At 40.3% G+C, this 25,584-nt stretch overlaps 1 protein-coding gene across 1 annotated transcript; it reads right to left on the bottom strand.

The window, feature by feature from the left end:
* Nucleotides 1-123: 123 nt before the first annotated feature.
* tfap4 (transcription factor AP-4 (activating enhancer binding protein 4)) lies at nt 124-18,221 on the bottom strand. The gene is made up of 7 exons (XM_048246734.1): nt 17,908-18,221; nt 14,572-14,737; nt 14,021-14,119; nt 11,464-11,634; nt 11,018-11,170; nt 7,460-7,627; nt 124-2,912 (listed from the first exon to the last, which is right to left on the bottom strand). The coding sequence occupies exons 1-7, from the start codon at nt 17,994-17,996 to the stop codon at nt 2,757-2,759; spliced, it is 1,002 nt and encodes a 333-aa protein (XP_048102691.1). The 5' UTR covers nt 17,997-18,221; the 3' UTR covers nt 124-2,756.
* Nucleotides 18,222-25,584: the final 7,363 nt, after the last annotated feature.

Raw genomic sequence — 25,584 nt, 5'->3', positions numbered from 1 at the left:
AGGTCCTTGACATGATTGGAGAGAAGTGTAACACTTTCATATATACCAATTTGTTTAGACCTCGCAAAATGAATACATGTATTTGAGGAATCCAAACTGAACCTACAATTAACAACAACAGACTGTAAAAAAACAAAGTACAAACTTTATTATTATGTCTTTACAAAGGCACACGCCTCTTTCCCCAGTTAAAAAGAGAATAATCAAAACAAAAAGTAAAACACATATTTTGACATCAATGAAAGATACTGTCCAACAAATGGTAAGAAAAGGTAACAGGAAAAATGAGTGAGAGTGGGTGATTGAGAGATGACAAGAAGATATGAGATGTCTCGCACCTCCCACAGAGACATACAGGTGTGACATGTAAGACAGAAGAGACAGTCCCGCAGGTCAGTGGTCTCTGTTCAGAATAAAATAAGTTTTGAAGGTATATCTCTAAAAAGGCAAGACTCTTCTCTGTAGGCTTCATTAAGTGCTTCATGATTATACTCAAATCATTCCTCTCCGAACAGACATTTACACATCTGATATGTCCTCTGGGTTCATAACAGATTTAGAACAGAGGACAAATATAGATCATAAGAAATTGTTAGCGCTTCTTATTCAATGCTGTATGTGGAAACAGTCTAAAGAGATGAAAAGTTCACCAATTGAAGCTTTAAAGATGCTCACAATAAAAGCTGTGAAATGAAAGCTTAATCGCCCAATATTAATTTTAAATCATAATATTTCATCTTTGACATCGCAAGATTGAACTGCAGGTTCTGGTTTTTCCACATCACAAACGGGCAGGGCCTACAAAACTTCTTTGTAAACTTCCTGTGGGTCTCAAGGCCACTGATGACATCAGAGGGCTCAGGGACCACAGAGAGCCATCCATGAGAGCATGATCAGGAGGTCCAATTCCTCCAACTGCTTACAGCTAGACACATGCAGATCAGTTGCAAGCCAAACTCAATACATACACACCAATGTAAAAGACGGAGATGCCGAAATTCCAATAGTTATGTGGAATGTTGGAGATGGGTAGGAATGTCCCTTGCCCACCATTTGTAAAAATGCACTGAATTTAATCAAGGTCTGAGTCAGTCTGAAATCATCTGAGTATCACAACAGGACATTCCATCAGGAACTCTTCAGTGTCCCCAACATGATGAAAGGAATAATCTGAAAGTTGCTGCGATTCATCACATAGATTGACTAAGTGCCCAACTGAAGTTAAAAATGAAACCTCAGAGTTCATCAACAAAGGCATCTCCCTTTCCCAATGACACCCACTCCAGGGCTGTACCAACACCAGGGCCTCTGTAACACTTCAGCACCTTCACACACACTCACACACACATAATGTCTGCTAGTGTCTTCCCACCAGGGGCTGGTTCTGCTGCAGTAGGCATGATTTCAGTCGGGTCACCACTGACAACCTCTCAGGGCACAGACTAGCCCTCATGTCATAACACACTGATCTTGAGGGAGGCATGTGCAAAAGAATGGACTCAAGGAACATTAACACTGAGAAACATTCATACAAGAGAGCAGAACATAGAGTGCATAGAGCGAAGTGCGCTGGTGTAATGCTGCTCTACCCTCTTTAGCACGTGTAAACAATACTACAGAGGACACAGAAAGTCCTCCTTCAGACAGAATGCACACATACACAACATATAAATCAAATCATAACATATGCGCAAGAGAAAAATCAAAAAAGTATATAAAGGGCAACTGATGGCCTAGAATTCACATACAGTAATGTGAATGCAAAAGTAGTGCTAACCTAAACTTTTACAGATCCATGGTAGCTTGTGTCTCTATAGTTGTGTATCCATGAGTGAGTGCCTTGTCAAAAGGCAGGAAACACACACATGCGATAATACAAAAGGCCTTACAGGTAGAACCCCCCTGCTTGTTAGCTTATTCAATTGAACATAATGGTAATGAATGGGAAACATACAAGTTCAATTTGAAACAAAATGTGTGTCATCTCTGAGGATGCCAGGTGGTGCCTGAACCATTAGAGTGAACACTAGGAACCCAGCCCAGTGCAGCATTCATTCACAAAATAGTGTGAACATCACTGTATATGACAGAATTTAAAAGAAGTGCACATTCCTGCTGCATCCATCTGCTGTTTGATCAACAGGAGCCCTCTGGAAGCTAGTCATGTTCTTGAACACTGATGATATTTTCAAAACAAAAATGCATGACCATACTTTAGTGATCAGTCCAGTACAATGGAAATGGCTAAAAAAAAAATATATTTTCCCTGCTTTTGGAAGCAAATGATATTCTAAAAGTAATGAGCTCACAGTGTCATGCTGAACATAACCTCTTACTGATAAGAGACTATGAAAATGAGCATAGCACGGCCAAGAGAAGAAAATACAAGATCTCTGCCCATGGACTATGGGTCAGTAAACTCTGTGCACCACAAACCATTTTGAGTGTTCACAGGTTCTAGGAGTGCTGGGGTTGAATGTTCACTGAACGATCACATTTAATGAGTCCATTTAGCATCCTGAAGTAGAGGAAATATGGACTTCCATAAACTCAGAAAGCTATGCAACTCCTACATCTTACCATGGGAAACTGGGTAATTATATGCATGTTAGTCTTCACCTAACATGCAAGGACCACAGTAGTAGAACTTTGTGGTCATGTGTTCACTTTGCCGTACCCAGTTGTATGTGTCCAAGTGTATTTGTCTATTGATGGGTGGCATGTGAAGTCATCACCCATTATTTATTTTGAGTGGATCAAGGCAGTAAGCTGTCCTCTAGCTCGTCAGTGTCAGAAGTTGTCTCAGAATCTGCTGGATCAGAGAGAGGGCGCGCAGGCGTTACAATCACTGCTTTCCGCTGTTCCGCCTCGGTTATGGTCCGTTCTTGTGTGCCCTCAATGTGCTGGATGGCCTGGATGAGAGCAAAAACATGACTTGGAGTTATGACCTGGTGCCTGGTGAAACTGGTGCCTTGTCAAATAAAATGTTTAATGAGATCATTAACAGATATCATAAAATCATAAAAAGGATATCATAAAAATATGAACAATGTTTTTGAACTGTGCGCCCTGCAGTTTCTGTTCTGCAAGAGCCCAAGTCCAATTTAAATTCAACTTAAGATCTCAAAATTCTTCTTAATCTAGTCCTATCTATGCCTTATTTCTCCTATGGGTCAGCGTTTTTTAGGCCACAGGAAGTTCTGAAAGGGTTGTGAGTAGAGGTGTATTAGTTCACAAAAATCTGGTTTGGTACGTACCTTGGTTCAGTTCATTTTTAGTACAGTAATGGGAGAAATGCATTAAATAATATTTCTGGTTGCTTATTATAAACATAAATGAAACAAACACACCTATATATGGGGAGTGGCCTAGCACGCCCCTGTGTACACACCGAATTGTATGAGTGATATAATTTCTCCTGATGTTGGCAGGCCAGATGGCTTGGCGCCAGGTGAGGTGTAACACCAACGATCATAGAATGGGTTTTGGGAGTAAGGTGTTCAAATAACATTATGTATGGTTGTTCTAAATTACGTAGTACAATGGGAAATTCAACGAAGCAGTGGAATAATGTCAACTATTTAACTAGTTACACTGATGATGCAAAGACTGCTAGCAAGTAAGCTAATATGGAAAGTTCGCTAGCAAGTTAGCTAAGATGAAAAGTTTGGGGAATGTGTTGCATTTGGGCGCATATTGCCATCTAGCGTGGCAGAGTAAAACATTAATACTTGGGTCTACGACAGCGTTTCTCCAAGTTTTTCAGACAAAGGACCACTTAACCAATGAAAAAGAAACGCACGGACCACCTAGCTAAAAAAAAAAAAAAAAAGACTTCAACAGTATATTAGCCTACACAATAGGCCTACTCACTGAACCACCTTGCTTATTGTCTTTGCACTTATTGTGTCAGAGGATTCATATGATTTAAACTGGCATATCTTACATAGACAGTGTTGCAGAACTGTTTGGATTTACATACAAGTTGGTTCAATATTGCAAACTCATCTATATTATATTTTACCACGTCTGGTCGCGGACCACTTGGGATAGCTCACACTTAGAGAAACACTGGTCTACGAAGATCATGACAGTGGTCCAGTCAAATCTTTTACTGTCTATGGTCAAATCCTAGCCGATCTATAACTGTAGCTCGACTTACCTGTGCATGTAAACATACTGACTGTTAAAATTACTCATTCTGATTTTTTGTCAGACGTGTAGCCCTGTGGACACACAATATTGTTGGAAAATTGAGTTGTGTGAAACACCATTTGACCAGCCTGGCCCTGGCCTGTCTACGTACTTCCGGTCGATTTCTTTTCCCTACAGTACTCCGTCTGGAATAGGTTGATTCACGCTCGTTTACTTCGGCAGTTGGGCAGCCGACCAACCAGCAAACAGTGGGCGTCCCTGAGAGCGATTACGTACCCAGGCATGGTGTTTCAATTACTCGTCCCGCCCTGAAGCAGATCGCTTGGAATACATCAACGTAGGGAGCGAAAAGGACTTATACTTATGAAATCTTTGAGCAAATGTAAATAATAGTTTAGCCTATTAACAGGAGTGTCATGAACAAAGTCACAGTGGAGTAGGATGTTATATCGTCAGTTAAACTTTAGTCATAGATTTTTGTCACTAAAGGCTCTGAGCATTACCCGAGTCAAACTGTAGTTTAGTAGGCTTCATTAATGTGGGTCAAAATCGCTATTTTTCAAACACTAAGAAGGCTCGACATAACTTGAAACTTGATCGAAGCATCATCAGTGTCTCTACATATGAACTCGAGCATTAAGAACATTGTTCGTGTACACATAGTTTCTTAAAAAGAAAGATTTTGGACAACTCACTCCTTGCAAGATGGCAGCAAGCAGAAAAAACAAGGTGAGTTGTTCAAAAACTCTCTTTTAGTAAACTCTGTACACCAACAATGTTCTCAATGCTCGAGTTCATGTGTAGAGACACTGATGATACTTCAATCAAAGTTTCATGTTGTGTCGAGCCTTCATAGTATTTGAAAAATAGCGATTTTGACGCGATTGTATCAAAAAAGTAGTAGCCCTATAGGAATCCCATTCAAAAGGTAATTTCACCCGAAAACGACAACGCATACAAGCTTAAAAAGTGGCTTTGGACGTATTTATGCATTTATATGAAAGTTTGACTTGGGTACATTCACAAAACACTATATGATGCATTTTGGCGAGAGTTACGCAGATGAAACGTGTGATTGTTTGCTGATAAGATGCACCTGTACTTGTTATGGGCGTGCTGCAGAGAAACTTCTCTGTATGACGAAACGCCGGTTGTTAGTGATTGGTTCAAAGCGGTTCAAAGGAACTCCAATGATTTTAAACCTCAAAACTGTGCCCTCCCACCCGGAAATAAACGAACGCCTATGGATCTAGGCCAGACTCTCTGCGAAGTCAGAGAGTCTGGTTTCCAGGCTACCATTTGACTGAAATTTTGACTAAAACTAGACTAAAATGACGAGACTTTTAGTCGACTAAAATTTGACTAACAAAAATGATATTTGAATGACTAAATATGACAAAGACTAAAAAGGACATTGTCACAAGACTAAGACTAAGGCTAAATTAAAAATAGGTGACAAAATTAACACTAAATAAAACCATGCCAATCTCTAGGTATGGTGAAGGGTATGTCAGAATGCAAAGTATCCTGGATCCATGAAATAACTGGCCCTTGAAAATAAAAATATGCCTGCCTCTATGGGAATTTAACATAGGGGTATGTATATGGCCCGTTTTTTTGAGGAAGAACATTTATTTATTTACGATACATTATTCATTCACAAAGAAAATTGGTGTCCTTAAAGGACACCAATTTTCCGGTGGAGATACCCCCGGAACCTCCTGACATCATCCGCACCCCCCTCAGAAAATACTTCCAATGTCCCTGCTTTTTGTGAATAAATCCATTTTTTGTTGAACCAGTGTAATCCAGTTATTTAGAACACTACTAAACAGTCCATTCTTTTATCCCCCTGCGCTCCACCTCCACCTTCATTATTCTGCCCCCCATTCCATCGTTACCCGTCTCCTGCTGTTTCTCTCGCTTCTCCTCTTCGATCGCTTTAATTGGGCCTTTTGGACAGTGTCCCAGTTTTCCATGTTTGCGCAGCCTTCTACCCAGCCTACTTCCACAAAACTAACGCGCCAGATATTCTGGCTGACTGCAGGAAATCATGTGCATTGTAGCCTACTATAGAGTTTACAAATTATTTCCTTTCACATTTCCATATCATTATTACCCGATTCGAAATTATTTATTATTTATGAATTAATTACAGTGCATGAAAATGCACTGTTCTGTTATCCGAAGTCGTCTTCTTCTTCTTATTATTATTATTATTATTCTTCCCACCAAATTTCTGCGTCTAATTCAGCTTTAACCGTTTAACGTAGAAACTTTACTGTTCTGTACTGTTCAAACTTTGTAACGTAGGTCTTGAAAAGGACACGTGGGGAATGTATTTCACTTTTGTAAACTTTATACTTTTTGAGATATTAATAAAAAACAAGCTTATTTTCCCCCATAGACTTTGCATTAGCACTATGACATCACAATGGACTAATTAACTTGATTTGCACCTGTATCAACTTCCAGCTGCTCACTATTAGGACCCATCAAAGGGCCAGTTAAACTGATTGCACCTGTATCAACTGCTTTCTGCTTAACTAGGCCAACTCTCTCTGTGTCTCTCCATTCTACAAGGATATAAGGCACATTCCATCCAACTTTCTATCCATTCATCCTCTTCAAACCATTCACTCATCCACCCATTAAACTATCCATCAACATCCATTAAACAATCTGCCTATCAACATCCATTCAACTTTCTGTCTATCAACATCCATTACACTATCTACATTCAACTTTTAAACTATATACTCCGTCTCAGGCATTAAGCATACAATCTGGCTCTCTTAAGACTACTATTTCCTCTGCCCACAACTGTTTCAAAATAAATGTCCTCACTACAATTAAATTTTAACACTATTAAACTGTTCAATTTCAACTGTCATTTAAACACTACTCTCAACTATTTAACTGTTCAGCCATTTCAACTGTCAGTTCAACTACGACTCCTGCCAACTGTTTCCAAATAAAAGTTTGTTTGGCATCTTATGTTAATATACAGTATGTTTATATTTTCATGCACTGGTAATTTCCTCGAAATTAAATTTTCTAGTTGATTAATCATTTTTAACACCTTTCCGACATTACCCTTTTTATCTCGTGTACCCCCTAGTGGCAGCTCGCATACGTGTACCACATTTTGGGATACCCTGGCATAAGCTAATTAAAAACACATCCCAGAAATCTCAAGAGCAAATACAGACTTATGCTGAAGTACCTTACCAGCAACTGCAAGGCTCACACAGCTAATAGGGAAAAGAGTCAGTATGACCCATAGTAAACCTTGAAGACTTACTTGCACAATGGTGTCCAGATTCTGCCGTGATGTAGATGCTGTGTTTATAACAGAAGCCGGTCCCATTGTTACCACGGTAGCATGGTGAGAGGAAGAGGACAGAACAGGGGCAGGGACTATAACTGTCGGGTGACTGGTAGGTGTAGGAGGGGTGGATGGAGCCAAAACCTGAAAATTACGAACAATTTTAACAGTTGTCGTCTCTAACACAAAGTGAGCTCACACTTTTTTCAATATAATGTCAGGAAATATTCAAATAAGAGCTTCACTGAAATCCAAATTATTATGGTCATATAGGTTGACAGTTTTTTCCCCCTGAAATGGAACTGGAATTGTGATTTTATCCGGCCCTGCCTCCTCTACACTAGGGATGCACCTAAAGGATATTTTGTGGGCTTTTTGCCTTTACTTGGACAGGACAGTGAAGAGTGACAGGAAGTAAGTGGGAGAGAGAGATGGGGTGGGATGAACCGCAGGTCGGATTCGAACCTGGGTCCCCGTGGGCACTCGGACCTGTACATGGTACGGGCGCTGTAGCCTGCTGCGCCACAGCGCCCCCAATCAGACTTTTTCAGTCTCGATACCGATGCCTGGGCTTTGTGTATCAGTCGATACCCGATACCGATCCGATTAGGCTGGGTGAACCCAGCCTGATCTGCCGGCGATTTCTTTTTCTTCCTGCAGCTCAGGCTGGAAACCTGTGCATCTTTTTCTGCTGCTTCCGTTAAAATTTTGCCGGGACCAATCACAAGCTGGCTTATCCACCTGGCGCTCTATTGGCAGGTTTAAAACGATTACTATAGCAGGAGAGCCTGGAGTTTATGCGTCGTTCTGCAAACGTCACCCGGTTCGTTGGTCAGATTGGTGAATGACTATCCAATTGCGTACAGTCATTTGAACTATGCCCATTGATCACGCCTCTTGTGCAGTAGAAAATACATAGCGGACTCCCCAGACCAATGTTCAATCTTAAGATTAACAAGATTGAAGAGACTAAAGGCATCAGGCTTGACTTACACATTACTTTCCCTAACTAAACATTTATTTCCTGAGACAAAATAACACTTAAGAATAAATGTAATGAGTTGTTATTGTTGTTGTAAAAAAAACAATTGTGCAGCTGTGTGCAGATAAAAATCCCATGCTAGTGATATACACTAAAATACCCCTGCCAAAATGGTTCACACCACTAATCACCCTCTAATCCCCTCTATTAACCAATAGTGGTGCAGTCCGGTTTCCCCATGAGAACCTAGGAAGTTCACACCGAGTTTGAATGGTCGTAAATAAACGGTATACAGAGTTGTAAGTTTTAACTAATAAATGACAAGATTTTAAAAGCCAGTGTGAAAGTTAGCATTGCTTTATACCAGGCAAAGTTTATACAAATAAGAGATGAAAACGACAATGTATTTGGTTTGAGTATTTTCTGTTGATCACACATTTCATGTGTTGCCTAAAAATGCAACAAAAACCCATGAAGATTGTAATTAATCTATGGCACATGGTGGTTAATAACATCATGAATAGTAAACCAGGAATATAACGCCTGGCAAACTGTAATGATAATGATGTAGCCTAATCAGTGTTGGGGTCGTTACTCAAAAAAAGTAATGCGTTACAAGTTACTCGTTACTTCTTTAAATTGTAATGAAATTACTTTACTCGTTAGTCATTTTGGAAAGTAACGTGTTACTCGTTATCGTTACTTTACTTGAGTTGGTCTCTAACTTAACCAGAGTGCAACATTCAAAGAGTTAGGCAACATTGTTATTCGCAATTTCAGATTCGGCATTGGTCAGCTAAAAGTAGCCTAGTAGGCCTACTTTCACTAACAATAGCCTATATTAATTGTCACCTTTGCTAAATTTACCTTTTGTTTACTTTTATTTTACCGTTATGTGCGTGTGCTTCAACATCAAGCTTTGGGCTTCATTTAGTGTTTTGTTCTTACATTGGCAATGACTCTTCTACATTTGCTGCCTGCTGCATCCTTTCTGTTTTTGTTTAAACGTTTGAGGTCTTGAGTTAATGCATTAGGTAACATTGTTTGCTGGTAACCCGCCACAAATAGCCAACAGATTCTTGCGTGTGTATTCTCTCTCCAAAATGTGTCCATTATAGGCTGGCCAAATGCGCAATTCTGCTGCATAAAGTCGAACGAACACATTTGTTTATTGTACAGAAAAATAAATAACCTGTCAAGCAGTCAGTTGGCTATTATATATTGCAGTCAAGAGTTGGAAGTACTGTAGGGCAAATTAATTTACAAACCAAAACGTGGGCCATAAGCCTCTATTGCTTGTAGCCTTTTAAAAACATCCGCTAGGTAGTTTAAATCGCCAACAACATTGTTTTTTGCAGAAGCCTACCCTAGGCTACAGATTAGTTTTTAAAAGTTATTTCTCCACTACTGGCTCATTTATCAAAAAGGTGCTTTCTCTTCGTCCTCAGCAAATTAAGCTACAGGTAGTTCCATAGAGAGACGTTAGAATAAATTAGCGTTTGCGATTGACAATGTTGTGAAGTAGGCTATAACACTATCTTTGCAAAGTTAACTTGAATGCATAAATTTTGAACAAAGTTGTGTAGGCTACACCGCGCCAGTTGTAGTCTGCATGAACAGTTCTTGCACAAGCCACTGTTTTGATTTGCGTAGGGGAGGTGCGGGCTGAAGCCAACCTGTTTGAGGGGGAGCGGTGCATAGAGAGAATGCATGCTCTACCCTGTGAATATACTACAATAATCTATATTTTCAATAAGCAATTACTGCATGCCAACAATAAGTCAATATATTAGAGATATTGTGAGTAATGCAGGAATGGACGTTACAGTTATTCAGTAACTGTAACAAATCACTGAAATTTGAATTGTAATGCGTTACCATACTTCATTACCCAATAGAGTAACGAAATTACAGTAACGCGTTACTTTGTAATGCGTTACCCCCAACATTGCACCTAATGACAAACACCAAAAGTTATAGTGGCAGTAAATGGCTAGTTGCACGCTGTGTGCACACCACAGCTCAGTCCAAGAAATTGATGTAAATGGATCAGCTATTTTGTCAATATCGGGGCCGATATCCTATCTAAATATCTGATCGGTGCACCCCTACTCTACACACTGTTAACCTGCTACTGGTTGCTGCACCTGACATTACCTAGCTTGTTTGCATCTTTATGAACAATTGTCCTACCCCCAACAACTCAAGATTGGTTCTGTGCACTAATGGACTAATGCCTGAAATGGCCCACCAGTGGGGTATACTACAAAGCGCGCTGAACATACCCAGGCTTTGTTTGGATAACCTGGATCGACAAATACGACACTCACAATGGCACCATGAAGCTCACTTATGAGTAAATTTGTCAAGCCAGGTTTTCCTCTTTAGTTTCAATGCACGTACCCATAAAAAGGGCTTTCGCTCATGATATGTCAATGATACGTAGAAGACATCATACGGACATGTTAGCAAGGTTAAAAACTCGATTTCCACCGGAGGTCTTTAAACAAAATAAAATTCTCAGTCATTTCCAACTTTTGAACTGTATATACCTGTGGACTGCTGACCATGTGAATTTCTCTCTCTGTCGTTTCCTGTTGTTGCTGCAGTCGTAGGAGAGTCTGAGTCTGCTCTTGCTGCTCCTGAACCTGCTGAGCTATGGCCTTGAGCTTCTCAGGATAGAGGTGAGCATCTAGTGAGCGGATCTACACACACACACACACATACACAAGTGTTCAGCATAACTGAAATGCCATCAAATAAGGCATTTGAATACATGGAAATTACTACTAAAATGTATTCACACCTTATAGGGCCTACTAAACCAATGCGGTGTACACATAAACTGATATTCAAGTGTGAGGCAGTATAACAAAATATGCAAATATATCTGAAAGGTTCTTATACAGCTTTTAACATGCTTACTAAATTGTTGGTTTGTTGAGGATACGTCTAAACGTAGAGAAAATCATGTGCATGCACACACCCACACACACACCTGTTCTTCTAGTATCATACGGACTGATCTCTCTTTGTCCAACTGCTGTCGAAGTTCAATCATCTCTCTGCGGAGGTCCTCCATCTTCTCCTCTTCCAAGGCATCTGGAGAGCCAATCCCTTCATCCTTCTCCTCTGCACGTCTCCTTTTTGGGGAGGAGCCAGTAAACTCCTTGAAAATATGAACAAATTAATTGAGTAGACAAAATCAAGAGTGATAAAATCAAACAATTGCCATAGACAATTTCTTGTTAGATAAAAGGCTCAATGTTATGTCAGAAAAGCACATTATGAATAAATTAATGATCAAACCCCACACATGCTCCCTCTGTCTCAGGATAAGTCCTCACCAGTCTGAATCAGTTTTAATACGGATTTCCGGAACAAATCCGATCCGTGTCCACAAACGCCGTATCAGTTTTGCAGTAGATAAGATGTGTCCACACTCCATTGATACGCAAATCAATGCCAATTTTGGCGGGTGTTAATAAAAAACTTACTAGCCAGTTTGGCCGGTAAAGTAAAGTAAAGTAAAAAGTACATATTGTGCATACCACAAATACATAACGTGTTACGAAATATTAATGCATTGTGTTTACCTATTTCCTTTGTGGGGGGCTGATGTCATGTAACGGAGGCCGCAAAACCTGAAGCAGCCAGATCGTTTCTTTTATTGTCTATGGAGTTAGCTGAAGATGGAACGTGAGGAGATTGTAGGCGAAAATTTTCAGTTTTAAGAAGTTGCCTGATCAGTGATCACCACCACCACACGCATCACGCACTGTGCGTAGGGCACCAAGAGACAGAGGAGGGACCAACTTTAGCCAATAAATAGTAGCTGTACTGCAAACTGTTTTTCACTCTCGTTAGAGAAAGTATACAATGTCAACATGCACCAACAGCATGTTACATAAAGATGATACTTTTCGGGTCCTCTCTATAAAGATCCAACTTGAATGTAGGCCCTATACTCCATTTAACTGAGAACGCGCCTGAGCGCACACGAGAGGGAGAGAAAACGAGTGGCATGTTTCAGCTGGCTTGTCATTGTTGAGGATAATTGATATCTCCTTTTTATTAAAGCGATGGTTCGGAGTAATTTCACCCTATGGTCCTTTGCACCATGACCGAGCCAAACACCCTCCCAGAACGTGTTTTCCTTTGGTCGAACCCTGGTCGAGTAGCACCGTCAGAAACTAATGACTTTCTGCAGGCGTAATGGAACCTACTTTTATCTCGTAAATTACCCCACTAATAATGCCCTGAATGGTACGAAACTTCTACAGTAGTACAACTATGTTCTTTACTCATAAAACGAGGCATTGAAAAGTTTGTAAGTACACCAGGAGTTTATTTAAATAACACTTGCCTGATGGATGCTACTATCTGCTACTATACTGCTGCTTCGACGTTACTTCCGTGATTTGGGAAAAGCCCGTAAAAGTCCTGGCAGGAAGCATGCATAAGGATATAGATCCAGGAATGCACTAATATTTTGTTCGTAGTACCAGTTTGGAACAATTATTAGTTAACACTAAGTTGTAAACACTTTGGAATTTTTTTTTATTAAAAACTGGGATATACCAAAAAACGTTGATGTAATCGCTTCCTGCCAGGACTTTTACGGGCTTTTCCCAAATCACGGAAGTAACGTTGACGCAGCGGTATAGTAGAGATGTTCCTTTCTTCAAAGCACATCTCAAGACCTTTCTGTTTAATGATCACTTCTCCTCCACACCCAACACCTAGCTCCATACAGATAACTTGTCTTTGTTGTATTGTTTTGTTTGTTTGTTATTGCATTTCCTTGCCTTCCTACTGTGTAAAGTGACCTTGGGTTTGAGAAAGGCGCTATATAAAATAAACGTATTATTATTGTAATTATTGAATTTGACCTAGCGTTTATGGCTGGTAGACACAACACGCTCATCAGACGACCACAGTGGGAGGTTGGGGATATATCTTGATCATTGAATTGAGATAGCAGCGAGCCGATCCAGTCAGTGTCATATAGGCCAAAGTGAGAGGTTTAAATTTAAACTCCACTAAAGGGAACCAGTGGAGTGTAACTAGGAGAGGAGTTACATGTGTCCTCTTTGGCTGATCGAAGACCAGGCGTGCTGCAGTATTCTGAATCAGTTGTAACAAGCACAAGCAGGTATGCCAGCTAATAGTGATTAAATTACAATAGTCTAACTTGGAGATAACCATAGCCTGTACAAGAAGTTGTGTGGAATGTTGTGTCAGATAAGATTTGATCTTCATTATGTTGTAAAGGATAAACCGACATGATTTTGCAATTGAGGCTACATGCTCAGAGAAGTTAAGTCGCTCATCAATTATGATGCCCAGGTTACGTGCCGATCTAGTTGGGGTCAGTGAAGAGGAGTCAAGCTGGATGTTAATCTGTTAGGGAATAGCTGTTATATGCTATATTGCTTAACATAAAGCATCCGTTAACACTTTTAGATGTGTCAAAGGCACTTACATATAGGCAAATGATTCATATCGATTCCCATGCATGCTGCTCCATCTCGAATACAGAAACATACACACACCTGTATAAACCGCTTAAGCTGGTTATTCTGCTGAAGGAGTCGTGTCTTCTCTTGCTCCAAAGAGAATATATACTCAGTTGTTTGCTGTAGAATGGCTGCCTGAAAGAGGGATGCAAATCAAGAAAGGGGAATCTAAACCACTGCATGAAACTGGGTTTTCATTCACTGCAGTGTTGTTTTACATTCTTGATGACTACAGGTTCACCAATCCAAACAAAATGTTCTGTTCCTCTCTACCTTTTTGATTTGCCATACCAACATGAGTGCCCGCCCATGGAACCTTGGCAATTTTTTGAGATTTTTATTCAGACTTTCATATCATACTAACTCAATGCTTAGTTTAAATACAACTGTAAACTTTTCTGAAAAATGATCACCATATCAATGGAATATCAATACATCAACATAAAAATACCACTATGAACTAGCAATACCTGTTTAAGAGTAATGCAGGTAAACTCTAGATTTTGGGCTTGGCACTAGCTCTTTAACTCTTAAACTAGATATGTTTTTCTAGTTAATGTTTTTCAAATGTACTCTCTTCTGCTTACCTTACTAAGTTTCTCTCCATCACTGTGAGGGATGAGTGTTTTGAGTGATTGGAAGCCAGAATTGATGCTCTGCATACGCCTGCGCTCATTACTGTTGGCAATTTCACGTCGGATACGCCGCTCCTGATCCCGCGCTGTCTCCGGGGTCAGGGGGATGTTTGCTAAACTAAAGCCAAACATTGAGTCACACCATTACACAGGACATCAAGATACAATCAATATCAATATATTTCAGGCATTAATAAAGAAACAGACAATCTCAAATACCATTTCCTCTAGGGGGGAAAAACAGTAACAATGATCGAGGCCCAAAAGCTATAATATCCTGAAGACATGTTTATTTGGTATTGAGAATCATACAATACATAATGCAGACTGAACTGCAAGAGGCAGTACTGGTTCACTGAGCCTAAATATGGCAACTTATGCACTTGGTCTAACCTGGTTCTAGACATAATAAACCGGAGGTAAAGCCAATTGACCTGTCGCTAAGCTCCGCCCCCAATTGTTACGTGTGAAAACACGGACAAACAAACCAGACTTGATTAGAAATACATTGTGGACAATAGCAGCTGACAGTATATGAAAGTAGGCTTTGAGAACGTTTTGGTTAATAACGGATTTACTTTCCTCCAGAAGCTATCAAAAGGGACTTAATTATGCTATGGAGGGGTGTATTCAAAACTTCAGAATACATACACGGTGACAAGCAGTTGTGGCGAGTAGCCGTGCAAATTACCGTGCAACCAATCAAGGTGACCTGTCGCTAAGCGCCACCCTTAGAACGCTAACCTGGTTCTAGACATAATAAACCGGAGATAAAGCCAATTGTGTGTTCTTGAGTGTGTTGTTACGAAATGATGAATCGTAGTGTTCAATGTACATTATAAGAGGCGTAATAACACCATTTGTAGGATTTTTTATTTTAGAAAAATGGCATACTCCATTGCTTCCTTTTATAATTGAAATATCCAGTGTCTTACATTATACAACCCCATTTGCAAATAAGTTGGGATGCTGTGGAAAATGTAAACTGTAAACATAATTTGATAAACTGGAAATTTCATCACTAATATTTAGTTGCAAAAAAGAGACAACGTATCAAATGTTGAAACCGACAAATCTGGCATGATCCAGAAATGCCTCCATCTTTTCTGAGCCAAGCTCATTTAAAGGTTCAGTCAGCGATTGCGCAGAAAGATTTGTTTGTGTTTTATGTTTATATTAAAATGTATTAGCAGACACTTTTGTCCTAAACACCGTACAATATATTTAAACCAAGGACCAAATGAAACACACCAGAAAGGTATTTTCCTCTATCCGAGGTCAGAATTTCCGAATATCCGATGTGGCATGAAGGCCCTATTAGTCTGGATGCCAGACGAACTTAGCCCCGCCCACAACTTTTGAGGTCAGGAAGTTCGGTCTGGACTTGTTCCATTGTGGAGCCAGAACCAGAACTCCTGAACGGTTTTGTTCAAAGCTGAAAATGCAACTGTGTTTGACAGAGGACAGATATAAGTTGCTAGTGACAAAATTTTAGCTTTCAGTATTGTACAAGGTCTTGTGACATTTAAATAAAAAAGTGTTTCATTCGTCTGTTGTACAAGATATTGAGTATAAGTAAGTATAAGTATATTGACAGCGTAATAACCAGAAAACAATGTTAAGGAATTTGTGAAGAAGGCATTTGTGGAGAAGAACCCCTGTATCGGCTGAAAACCGCACCATAATCACATCCCAATGGAGCTTTAGGTAAAAGTGTCGGCTAAGAACCATAACATAAATAGAGTAGCATACAAATGTCAAAATGTCATGTGATTTGTGTGCTGATGCAAACAAGCGATACCAGGCATTGCTGTTTAAAGGCAGTCATTATGGCAACAAAACCTATAACTAGATACACATTATCAAGACAGGCTGTAACAAGACATTCTAGAATAATTAAAAACAATCAAATTAGCGTGACGCAAGATCATCCCTCCCTCAAACACCTGCTGCATTTATGCCTGTTAAATAAACCATAGCAGCTGTATCTGAACATTCAATGTCAAGTGGTAGGCTACCATGTCCAGTAAATTAATTCCATGTTTCCTTTTAAAATTATCCAGTGCAGTTACATTACTAATACAATTCAATGAAAAATGTAGTGTTATAGTTTTATTCAGTTTCAAGTTGCAGCAGTCCACCGTTTTCCCATTTGTAGCTGCCAACCCAAATCCTATAGTCTATTGTCTAACTTTGGTTACATTGCCTGTGTAAACATATAGTAATTGGCATCATTCTAAATCTCTTTTCACCCTCATTCTATTTCGGCCATTGCTGAGGCAAACTTCATATCCCGGCATGCTCTGTGCCCAAGTTGTTTCCTCCGCCCCCTACAAGAGTACAGACGCAGTGACGGGCCCGAACTACATAGGCTACACACCCCCTCATTACATGAATTGTTAAATTTCCCCCACATTGACTCAAATTCAGCTGTAATTTTGTACATATTTGACGTCACGTCAAAATAGGAACACATCTAATGAGTAAATCTGTACTGATTCACCGCTTTCCAAAACGGCAATTCCAACCCTCCGCCATTACAACAACTCTATTCAGCTTCCTCCACGTCTTTCCATGAGGCAGTGTCTGGAATAGAGAGGACAATCGTTCGCTCATTCGACTACGAATGCACCTATGATAACCTACAACTACAACAACAACAACAAAATTCACAAAATTGGACATGAATGAGTCCAAAAGACACACAGGCACATTTTCGTTCTAAACAACATTCTACACGAAATGGGTAGCACGAGCCGCAAGCATGGCCGCACTGCCTCCAACTTCGACCCGCTCTCGCAGTTTGGAAGACGACCATGAGACTGGGAAACGAAATGGGGAAAATACCCATACCCTATTCACTAATCGTAGTTGCTTAGAATCAACTGATACGATGGGCACATTTTCTACTAAAAGCCGTTTAAAGATAACAGCCACGCTACGGAAAGGAGCTTGCAGGCTATGACACCACGTGGTTAGTGTTTGTTGCACACAAAACGACTAACGTTATTGATTTCGCCTAAATAAATTACAAACGTGAGAATTGACGGTTATTATGTTGCCATTTCACAGGCGATTGCGCAGTTATTGTTATGGTTCCACAGATTTTTGTCGACAATGGCCTGCTCAATGGGTTCACCTCGTGTACATAATAACATCTGTTCCAAGCCAAGAATGTTGCCATTGCTACATTTCACAGGTGCTATGGCGAAAATGTTACCGTTACAAATCAGAAAATAATGCTAAGTGGGGTGAAAGTGCAGGGCAGGAATGAACCATTATACACACCTGCACAATCCTCCGATCACCTCTTTCTCAGTCTTTCTAAAATGTTGCAAGGAGGGCACCTTCTGAGCTGGTACCATGAAATACTCCATGCTTTCCTCTCCAGTTTTGAATCACCGATACCTCGTCCTAATCAACTGTATGAATCCTGATGCGTCCAGATATTGGAGCAGGTCCAAGCACCCTTTTGAAACTGAAAAGGCTCTTACTACGTTTTAAAACTGCAAATTATCTTGACCTCACAATTGAATTTGGCTTAGTGGTTGGAGTTGTAATATTACTCGACTTCCAGCTGATGGGGTTCCCTCGCTCGTTGTGTGTGGCGCTCACTTGTTATCCCTCCCCTACTCTCCCCCTCCCCTCTGCATAAGGTTACGTGAATGTGTTTTTGCAGCTGATGGAATATCTGTCAAGGCGGGAAACAGCTGGCTGGAGGCAAAATTATCGACCGCATTAGCAAAGGATAATGCTACTTCAGTGAGATATTATATTGGTAGAAGACAGGGGGAGTAGCCTATACCATGTGCGATATCAAGCGCGTTATGAAATAAAGCAGATGTAGGCTATTCTAACATAGGCCTATGCTAATACATCAATCACTAGAATATAGACCCAGGCTACTATCTACTAACAGCTCTCCGAGGGTGTCGTGTGAACCGTGAATGGGTTTAGGTCGAATGTCAACTGCGCAGGATCAGCTGACAAGTTGGCAACGCCTCTCAAAACAGCAACCGGGGAGGAGTAAAAAGGTTAGGCTAAGCTGCGCAACTGACACTGGCTGAAGTATTAGAAAATGGTCACCATTTTGGGTGTAGATAGCAGGATAGGCCTAGACCATATCTGACATAGGATAGGACTAGCCTATGCCTAAGCTCTCCCACTTTTGTTTCAGCCTTGCCACAATGTGCCACAATACATTCAAACAAACCAACAAACAAGGCAAATACAAACAAACAAGTATATATAGATCATTTATAGTAGGCTATATTTAGGAGATGTTTGTTTTTATCCAAAGTGACTTCAATATAAAAAACAAAATCCTAAGCCTAAGTAGCCTAAATTCATGTAATTTGTTAAGTAGCCGCATGCCTCAAACAATTGACTGATAAATTAAACCTAGATGTAGGACTACAGCTTGCAATACATGTTCTGACCACCGCATGGTGTTGCCACCTGTATGTAAAGAAAATAAAGGGACTCTCGCTCTCTTTCTCTCTCCCTCTCTCTCAGGACAAGGCAAGCCTCCCCATCCCTATCCCCTCAAGTGGTATATTTGGGTCTTGTGAATCAGAGGACATCTCTGATCACACAGAAATTCCACAGAGCACCATTATCCTCGTATAAATCTGTGGTTGGATATGGAACTGTAGTGAGCCTTAATTGTGGAAATAAAAAATGCTCATATAAAGTAAAGTAAGTAGCCTAAAGTTTATTTTTAGAGCACATAACCACAGCTTGCACTGACCAAAGTGCTGTACATAGTGCATTTGCTAAGAATAATAAAATAGGATACAATAAAATAGATAAGTAAATACACATACAGATCAATGATTTAAGCTAAGACGACATCAACAGACAACACTTAATTACAGACATAACAGGGTAAGACAATTAAAACACAGGGAAGGTGTTAAGTTAACTGACTTGTGCAGGCTTAACTTGATGTGCAGGTATAAGCGGAGCGTCTGTTTTTATATACTTATTTATTCACACTTGTGCACGGCTCTATTCATCCGTCTCGAACATTGCATAGCATACAACTGAACTGGCATACATGGCATAGATGCAGGTACGAGAAACCATAATGCCCCTATAACAACCAACACACAATTTACCGTAATGTATCGATAAGAGCGTTACTCAAAAACTATATTTAATACCCCCACTCGCTCTTATCTCATTGCTTTACATGAAAATATAACATAACAGAATGAGGATTACTCATTGTCAAAGTAATAAACAATCTTTGCACCCCTAAGTGCTAAACATGTCTGGTGCAAATCTTTTCAACTTCAGCTTAGTAGCTGGCTTTGTCAGAACATCAGCAACCATTTTCTCAGTAGGACAATATTCCAAAATAAACTTCCCATTCTTCCCATTTTCCCTAATAAAATTATACTTAATGTCAATGTGTTTGCATCGCTGTCTGTGAACTGGGTTTTTAGCTATGGTGCCTTGATTGTCTTCATACACCCTTTGTGCATATATGTGTCTATACCCCTGAGCAGTTGTTCTAGGTAAATGCATTCCTGTATAGCTGATGCTAAGGACATACTCAGCCTCACAAGTGGACAGAGCTACTGTCGGCTGTTTTCTTGACTTCCAGGATATCAAGGAGCTTCCTTCATTTAGACTGACACAGTACCCTGATATACTTCGTCTATCTGCTGCATCCGATGCCCAGTCAGCATCACTGTAGACTCTTAAACCTAGTTTTTCTGTGTAATTTCTCTTGAAGTATAATCCCTGTTCTGTTGTACCTTTGAGGTAATCTGAACACATGTTTTACTGTGTTCCAGTGTTCTATTGTTGGTTCAGCAAAGTGCTGAGAGAGTTTGCTAACCACAAAACTTATGTCTGGTCGGGTACATGTGGACAAGTAAATTAAACTTCCTACTGCCTCTCTGTACTTCCTTGGTTCATTCATTTTTTCCTTGGTTCATTCATTCATTTCAGCATCTTCTGTATATTCAAGTTTTGGTTCACATGGAGTTTCTCTAGACTTGCAATCCTGCATCTCAAATCTATCTAGAATTTTTCTCACTATCTCTCCTGAGACATTTTGACTACACCATCTGATTGTTCAAAATCTATCCCCAAGAAATGTCTCAACTTTCCCATGTCTTTCATCTTGAACCTTTTGGTAAGCATCCACATTTTTCAGAACACTCTCATTATTAGCTGCTATGATCAGATCATCCACACATATTATTAGGATTACTTTCTCATTGTGCTTTTCTCGTGAACACACAGGTATCAGCTGGGTTCTGTACAAAATCATTCTCAATTAAACATGTTTCAAAGATTTGTGTAGCTTGCACACTAGTTTTTCACCTGTGTTTGACTTTTTCTCATAACCCTCTTAATGTCCATCTGGTGTAAGACTAGGTTATCCTGCACTGCCTTTTGCATGACTACTCTCACACTTGTCATATCAGCTGTGGGTGAGAAAGTCTCCTCATAATCAATGCCCTGTTTCTGAATGTAGCCTTTTGCTACGAATCTCGCCTTGTTTTTGTCAGATCCATCCATTTCTGTCTTAAGTGCATAAACCCATCTGCGCCCAACTGTCTGTTTGCCTGGTGGCAACTGAGTAAGGCTGAAGGTCTCATTCTCCTCCAGAGATCGCATCTCCTCTTCTTATGGCGTTCCTCCATTGCGTTGCTTTGGTTGATGCAATGGCGTCCTGGTAAGTTTGAGGTATATCACACACTGCTCTATAACAAGAGTCCATGCATGTGTGCAGTTTGTCCTCCGTATCCTCTGTCTCAAATTCCTGTAGATGAGTTGGTCACTTTCTAGTTCTCTGTGGGTTCCTTTTGATTACAGTTTCTGTGACTTCACCTGGCTGTGTACTCAGACTTTTCAGGTAGTCTCAGTAACACCACTTTGAACACCCTGACCTGGTACATTTTTCACATTTTCATCAACAACATTCTCTTCACTGTTGTCAACCCTTGGGTGTACATCCTCGTTTTCTATGTGTGACTCAGATGTTTGTGTTTCCCTTTCTTTCTTTGTTTTAGTGGTGAATTTCACCAATCTGTGTTTTTGGACCCTCTCTGTGTCTGGATAGTAAACTAGATTGGCTGGGCTGTTCTTATCATAGCCAATGAAAACACCTTGTTCACATCTAGAATTCAATTTGCCTTTCTCTTGCTTGTAAGCAAAACACACTGTCAAGAATCTTTCTGTGGCCTGCATTGTATTGCTCTTGGACTTTAGAAAGTATACAAACATAGTACCGGTCATCTGTAAATGATTGCGTATATCTGTGTCCTTCCATGCTTGGTATTGACATAGGACCGGCTAAGTCAGTGTGGACTAGTTCTAGGGGATTCTTTGCCTTCCTATTTGGCTTCCTATTTCTTGTCTGAGTGAACTTTCCTTGTGTACACACCTCACATTACTGATTTAACCCAACTACACCTCCCTTGATCTCCATGCCCTTCACAACACCTTGCAACCTTTTCACATCTTCATAATTACAGTGACCCAATATTTCATGCCACGTCTGTATATCATGACATATTTTACATTGATCAACATTCTCTTCAACAGTTGGTAAGTAATACAAATTTCCATCCTCATGAATGTCAAACCTGCTACCATCCTTGGTGACCATGCGACTGCCCCCCTTTTTGAAAGTGATTGTCGCTCCTCCATTTGTTGCTCTTGCCACTGAGAAGATGTTGTGTCGGTAAGATGGCATGTAGAGAGTATCTCGTAGCTGCGCTGTGTGCTGTCGTCCAGTGTTGTCTAGAAGCTGTATCACTGCCGTTCCTCTCTGTGTGCTATTCCACTGCACTTGCTTTCATCAGCTAATTCCACTGAGTGGGTCTTTGGCTGGAAAGAGCTGTCGAAGTTTTCAAACTTGTTGATGTCATTCACAATGTGGGAAGTTGCCCCAGCGTCCACCATGATGCCTTTCATTTTCACGTTATCTGGTGGTCTTTCACTTTCAACGTATTTGGCCCTGAAGAGGTGGTCTTGGTCGCCATCTTGTGCAACTTTTCTGACACCGTCTTGTCCCCCCTTTTTCTTACATAGTGACTCTGCATGCGTATTGTTTTTACAGTAATTACACCAAACTTTTCGGAAACACTTTCTCGCTCTGTGTCCCTTTATTCCACACTTGTAGCAAGTAATGTTGGCATCGTCTTCTTTTCTGTTACTGCGTGGCTTGCTGTAATCTCCGCCTTGTCTTGTATGCGTCTTCATCACATTATCTGTAGTCGATTCTGTCATTTTCATTTTCTCTGATTCTTCATAGACCCGTAGTCTTCTTTTGAAGTCTGCAAACGTAACGTTATCTTCATTTTGCGTTACATGAACGGCTAGTGGCTTGAACGATTCTGGTAGACTGCCTAGTACCATGGCTACGATTAGCCCATCACTCATGGTCTCTCCAGCATCTCTTAATGCTGTAATGATGTTCTCTACCCTTATTAAATAGTCTGTAACAGTCTTGTTGTCTGCCATACGTAACCTTGTCAATGAAGTGTACATATTTATAATCCGCGGCTTGCTTTTTCCCGAATAATGTTCTTTAAGTATATGCAGGGCTTTCCTGCCATCGTCAGGGGCTTCATGTCTTATTAACGATAGGCTCTTGTCATCTATTAGCCTTACCCATAGACTGTATATATAGAACTGGACAGTGTGGCTGCATTCTCCAGTGTTCTATGGAATTGAAGCCGCAGAGGCGACGCCATCTTGGAAAATTTGGAGCCAATTTGAAGTCGCGGCTCGCGGCAAAAGTTGAAGCATCGCGCCAGTGAAGAGGAGTCGCGGTCAGGCACGCCCACTCAGTTGCCACTCAGTGAGTTAAACACGCCCTTGTCAAGTGAAACCCGCCCCTTCTCCTTTCCACAACGCCCATTCGGCTTCGGCGCCGAAGGCTAGCTGGCTGGATGAATTTTACGGCTGTGAGTTAGCTAAACAGTACAAAACAACAATCGGTTTGTTCTTGTCTGGTAAGTGTTAGCATTATCAACTGAAAAGTTTTTTTGTCTATTGGTGTTCTTAAATACGTCTAAGAGAGCTTATTATGTTGATTATAGACTGAGAATTTAGTATGGTGAATACTAATGAGCTAACAACAGAAATACGGACAGCGAATTAGATGCTAACGTTAGCCGCTATATTAACTTTACCGTTAACGGGAGGCTAAGTTAGTCGTTGAAGTGAAGATTAGCCCACAGCTCCCGTAACAGTCAATGCATGATATACTTGGTTTTATTAGTTGTTGCTGTTTTCAAATATCTCAATCTTAATGTATGCCATCTCAACATGGAGTAACCATTGACTGTACATGGGGATTAATAACACTAGACACAGTACAGTATATGATGTGATAAAGCAACAGTATGATGTGATAAAGCAACGCAAGTTAACGTTAACGTAATGTGAAGCATGGACCTCATCAACCCGTCATGTTAATGTAACTACTAGCCAGTTTGCCAGGGTTGCATTTTTTCTAACGTTAACGACAGACACCTCTGTTAGAGCTACTTCTGTGATGGTAGGTCGGTAGCATAGACTGTAAAAAATAGAACGGTAGGTCGGTAGTTGTAGACCGCATAAGTGAATGATCGATAAATGAAACGCCTGCATTAAACACTACGCCAAGAACCAGTCACTTCCCAGGGATATCGGTGAACATTTGAGAAAGACTTAGTTTGTCATCTAACGTCCATGATCAGTCATACTGATAACGTTATTTTTCAAGCTGACGCAAGTTAATAACATTCACACCGCATATTTAAATGTGTAGTTAACATTGGGTAGGCTGTGAAGTTTATTGCACACATATATTTAATTAATTGGTATTACTAGTGGTGTTGAGTGCCTGATTAGATGCTTTGTAATGTTGTAAAATTGTCTGACTAACTTTTGTCATTGTAACTTTCTTTTTGTAACTTTCCTTTTTGTAACTTTCCTTTTTGCAGGTAAGATATGGGTGATGGCTGAATGTACTGGAGGTGGCGGCAAGGTGGTCTCCATGGTCTACATTAGTCTGCAAGCAAGGGAATGCCTACGTGAAGTGGTTTGGCTGGAGTGGTCTGAGGTGGCATGTCCTCCCCCTTTCTCCAAGTCCCCTGACATCCATCTCCCTGACATCATCACCCACCGTCACTGGATCAACCTGAAGCCCCTTATACATGGGACATGGCACAGCACCATACGTTCTGAAAACACATGACTTTCAATAACTTGCGTGGCACCAAGAAAGGTCTGCCGCTGCTCTGAACCTTCTGTTAATGTGACATAATTCATACTTGAGGCTGTACACAACCCTTTGTTTCTATTTTCTTTATTGATGTCACCCAAACTTTAACTTTCTGTATGCCCCTAAACTCACACAAATTGTAAATTGCAATGCGACATTTAACCAGTGGTGTAGTCTAGTTAGTTAGTTGTAGTGGTGGGTATACTGTGAGCAACCCCAAATGTTATTAAATCACATTATCCTTGCCTATTTTAAATGGGTATACTGAGATGATGATGCTTTTTAAATAGGTTTACTGTGTAGTCCTGTGTATCACGTAGACTATACCATACCACGGTCATTTAATTGACTTGGTATTTAAGTCAGAGGCCATTGCTTAGTATTTAGCTGTAGCCTACACAAAGATGTAGACGTTACAAGAATATTAATATCAGAATAATTATTGGTTGATACTTAATCAATATTGAATGTTTTTTTTTTCATTTCTTTTGTGTGATATATCATTCAGAATGCTGTAACATGACTGGTCTTCAATCAGCCAAAGAGGACACATCGTAACTCCTCTCCTAGTTACTCTCCATTGGCTCCCTACAGTAGCCAGAATTAAATTTAAATCTCTCACTTTGGCCTATAGGACACTGACTGGATCTGCTCCTTGTTATTTTAATTCAATGATCAAGATATACATCCCCAACCGCCCACTGCGATCTTCTGATGAGCGTCTGTTG

Source organism: Alosa alosa, chromosome 6 (assembly GCF_017589495.1).
Source record: "Alosa alosa isolate M-15738 ecotype Scorff River chromosome 6, AALO_Geno_1.1, whole genome shotgun sequence".
Taxonomy (NCBI): Eukaryota; Metazoa; Chordata; class Actinopteri; order Clupeiformes; family Clupeidae; genus Alosa; species Alosa alosa.
The sequence above is the reverse complement of the archived record's forward strand: the minus strand, read 5'-3'. Positions and strand labels throughout refer to the sequence as shown.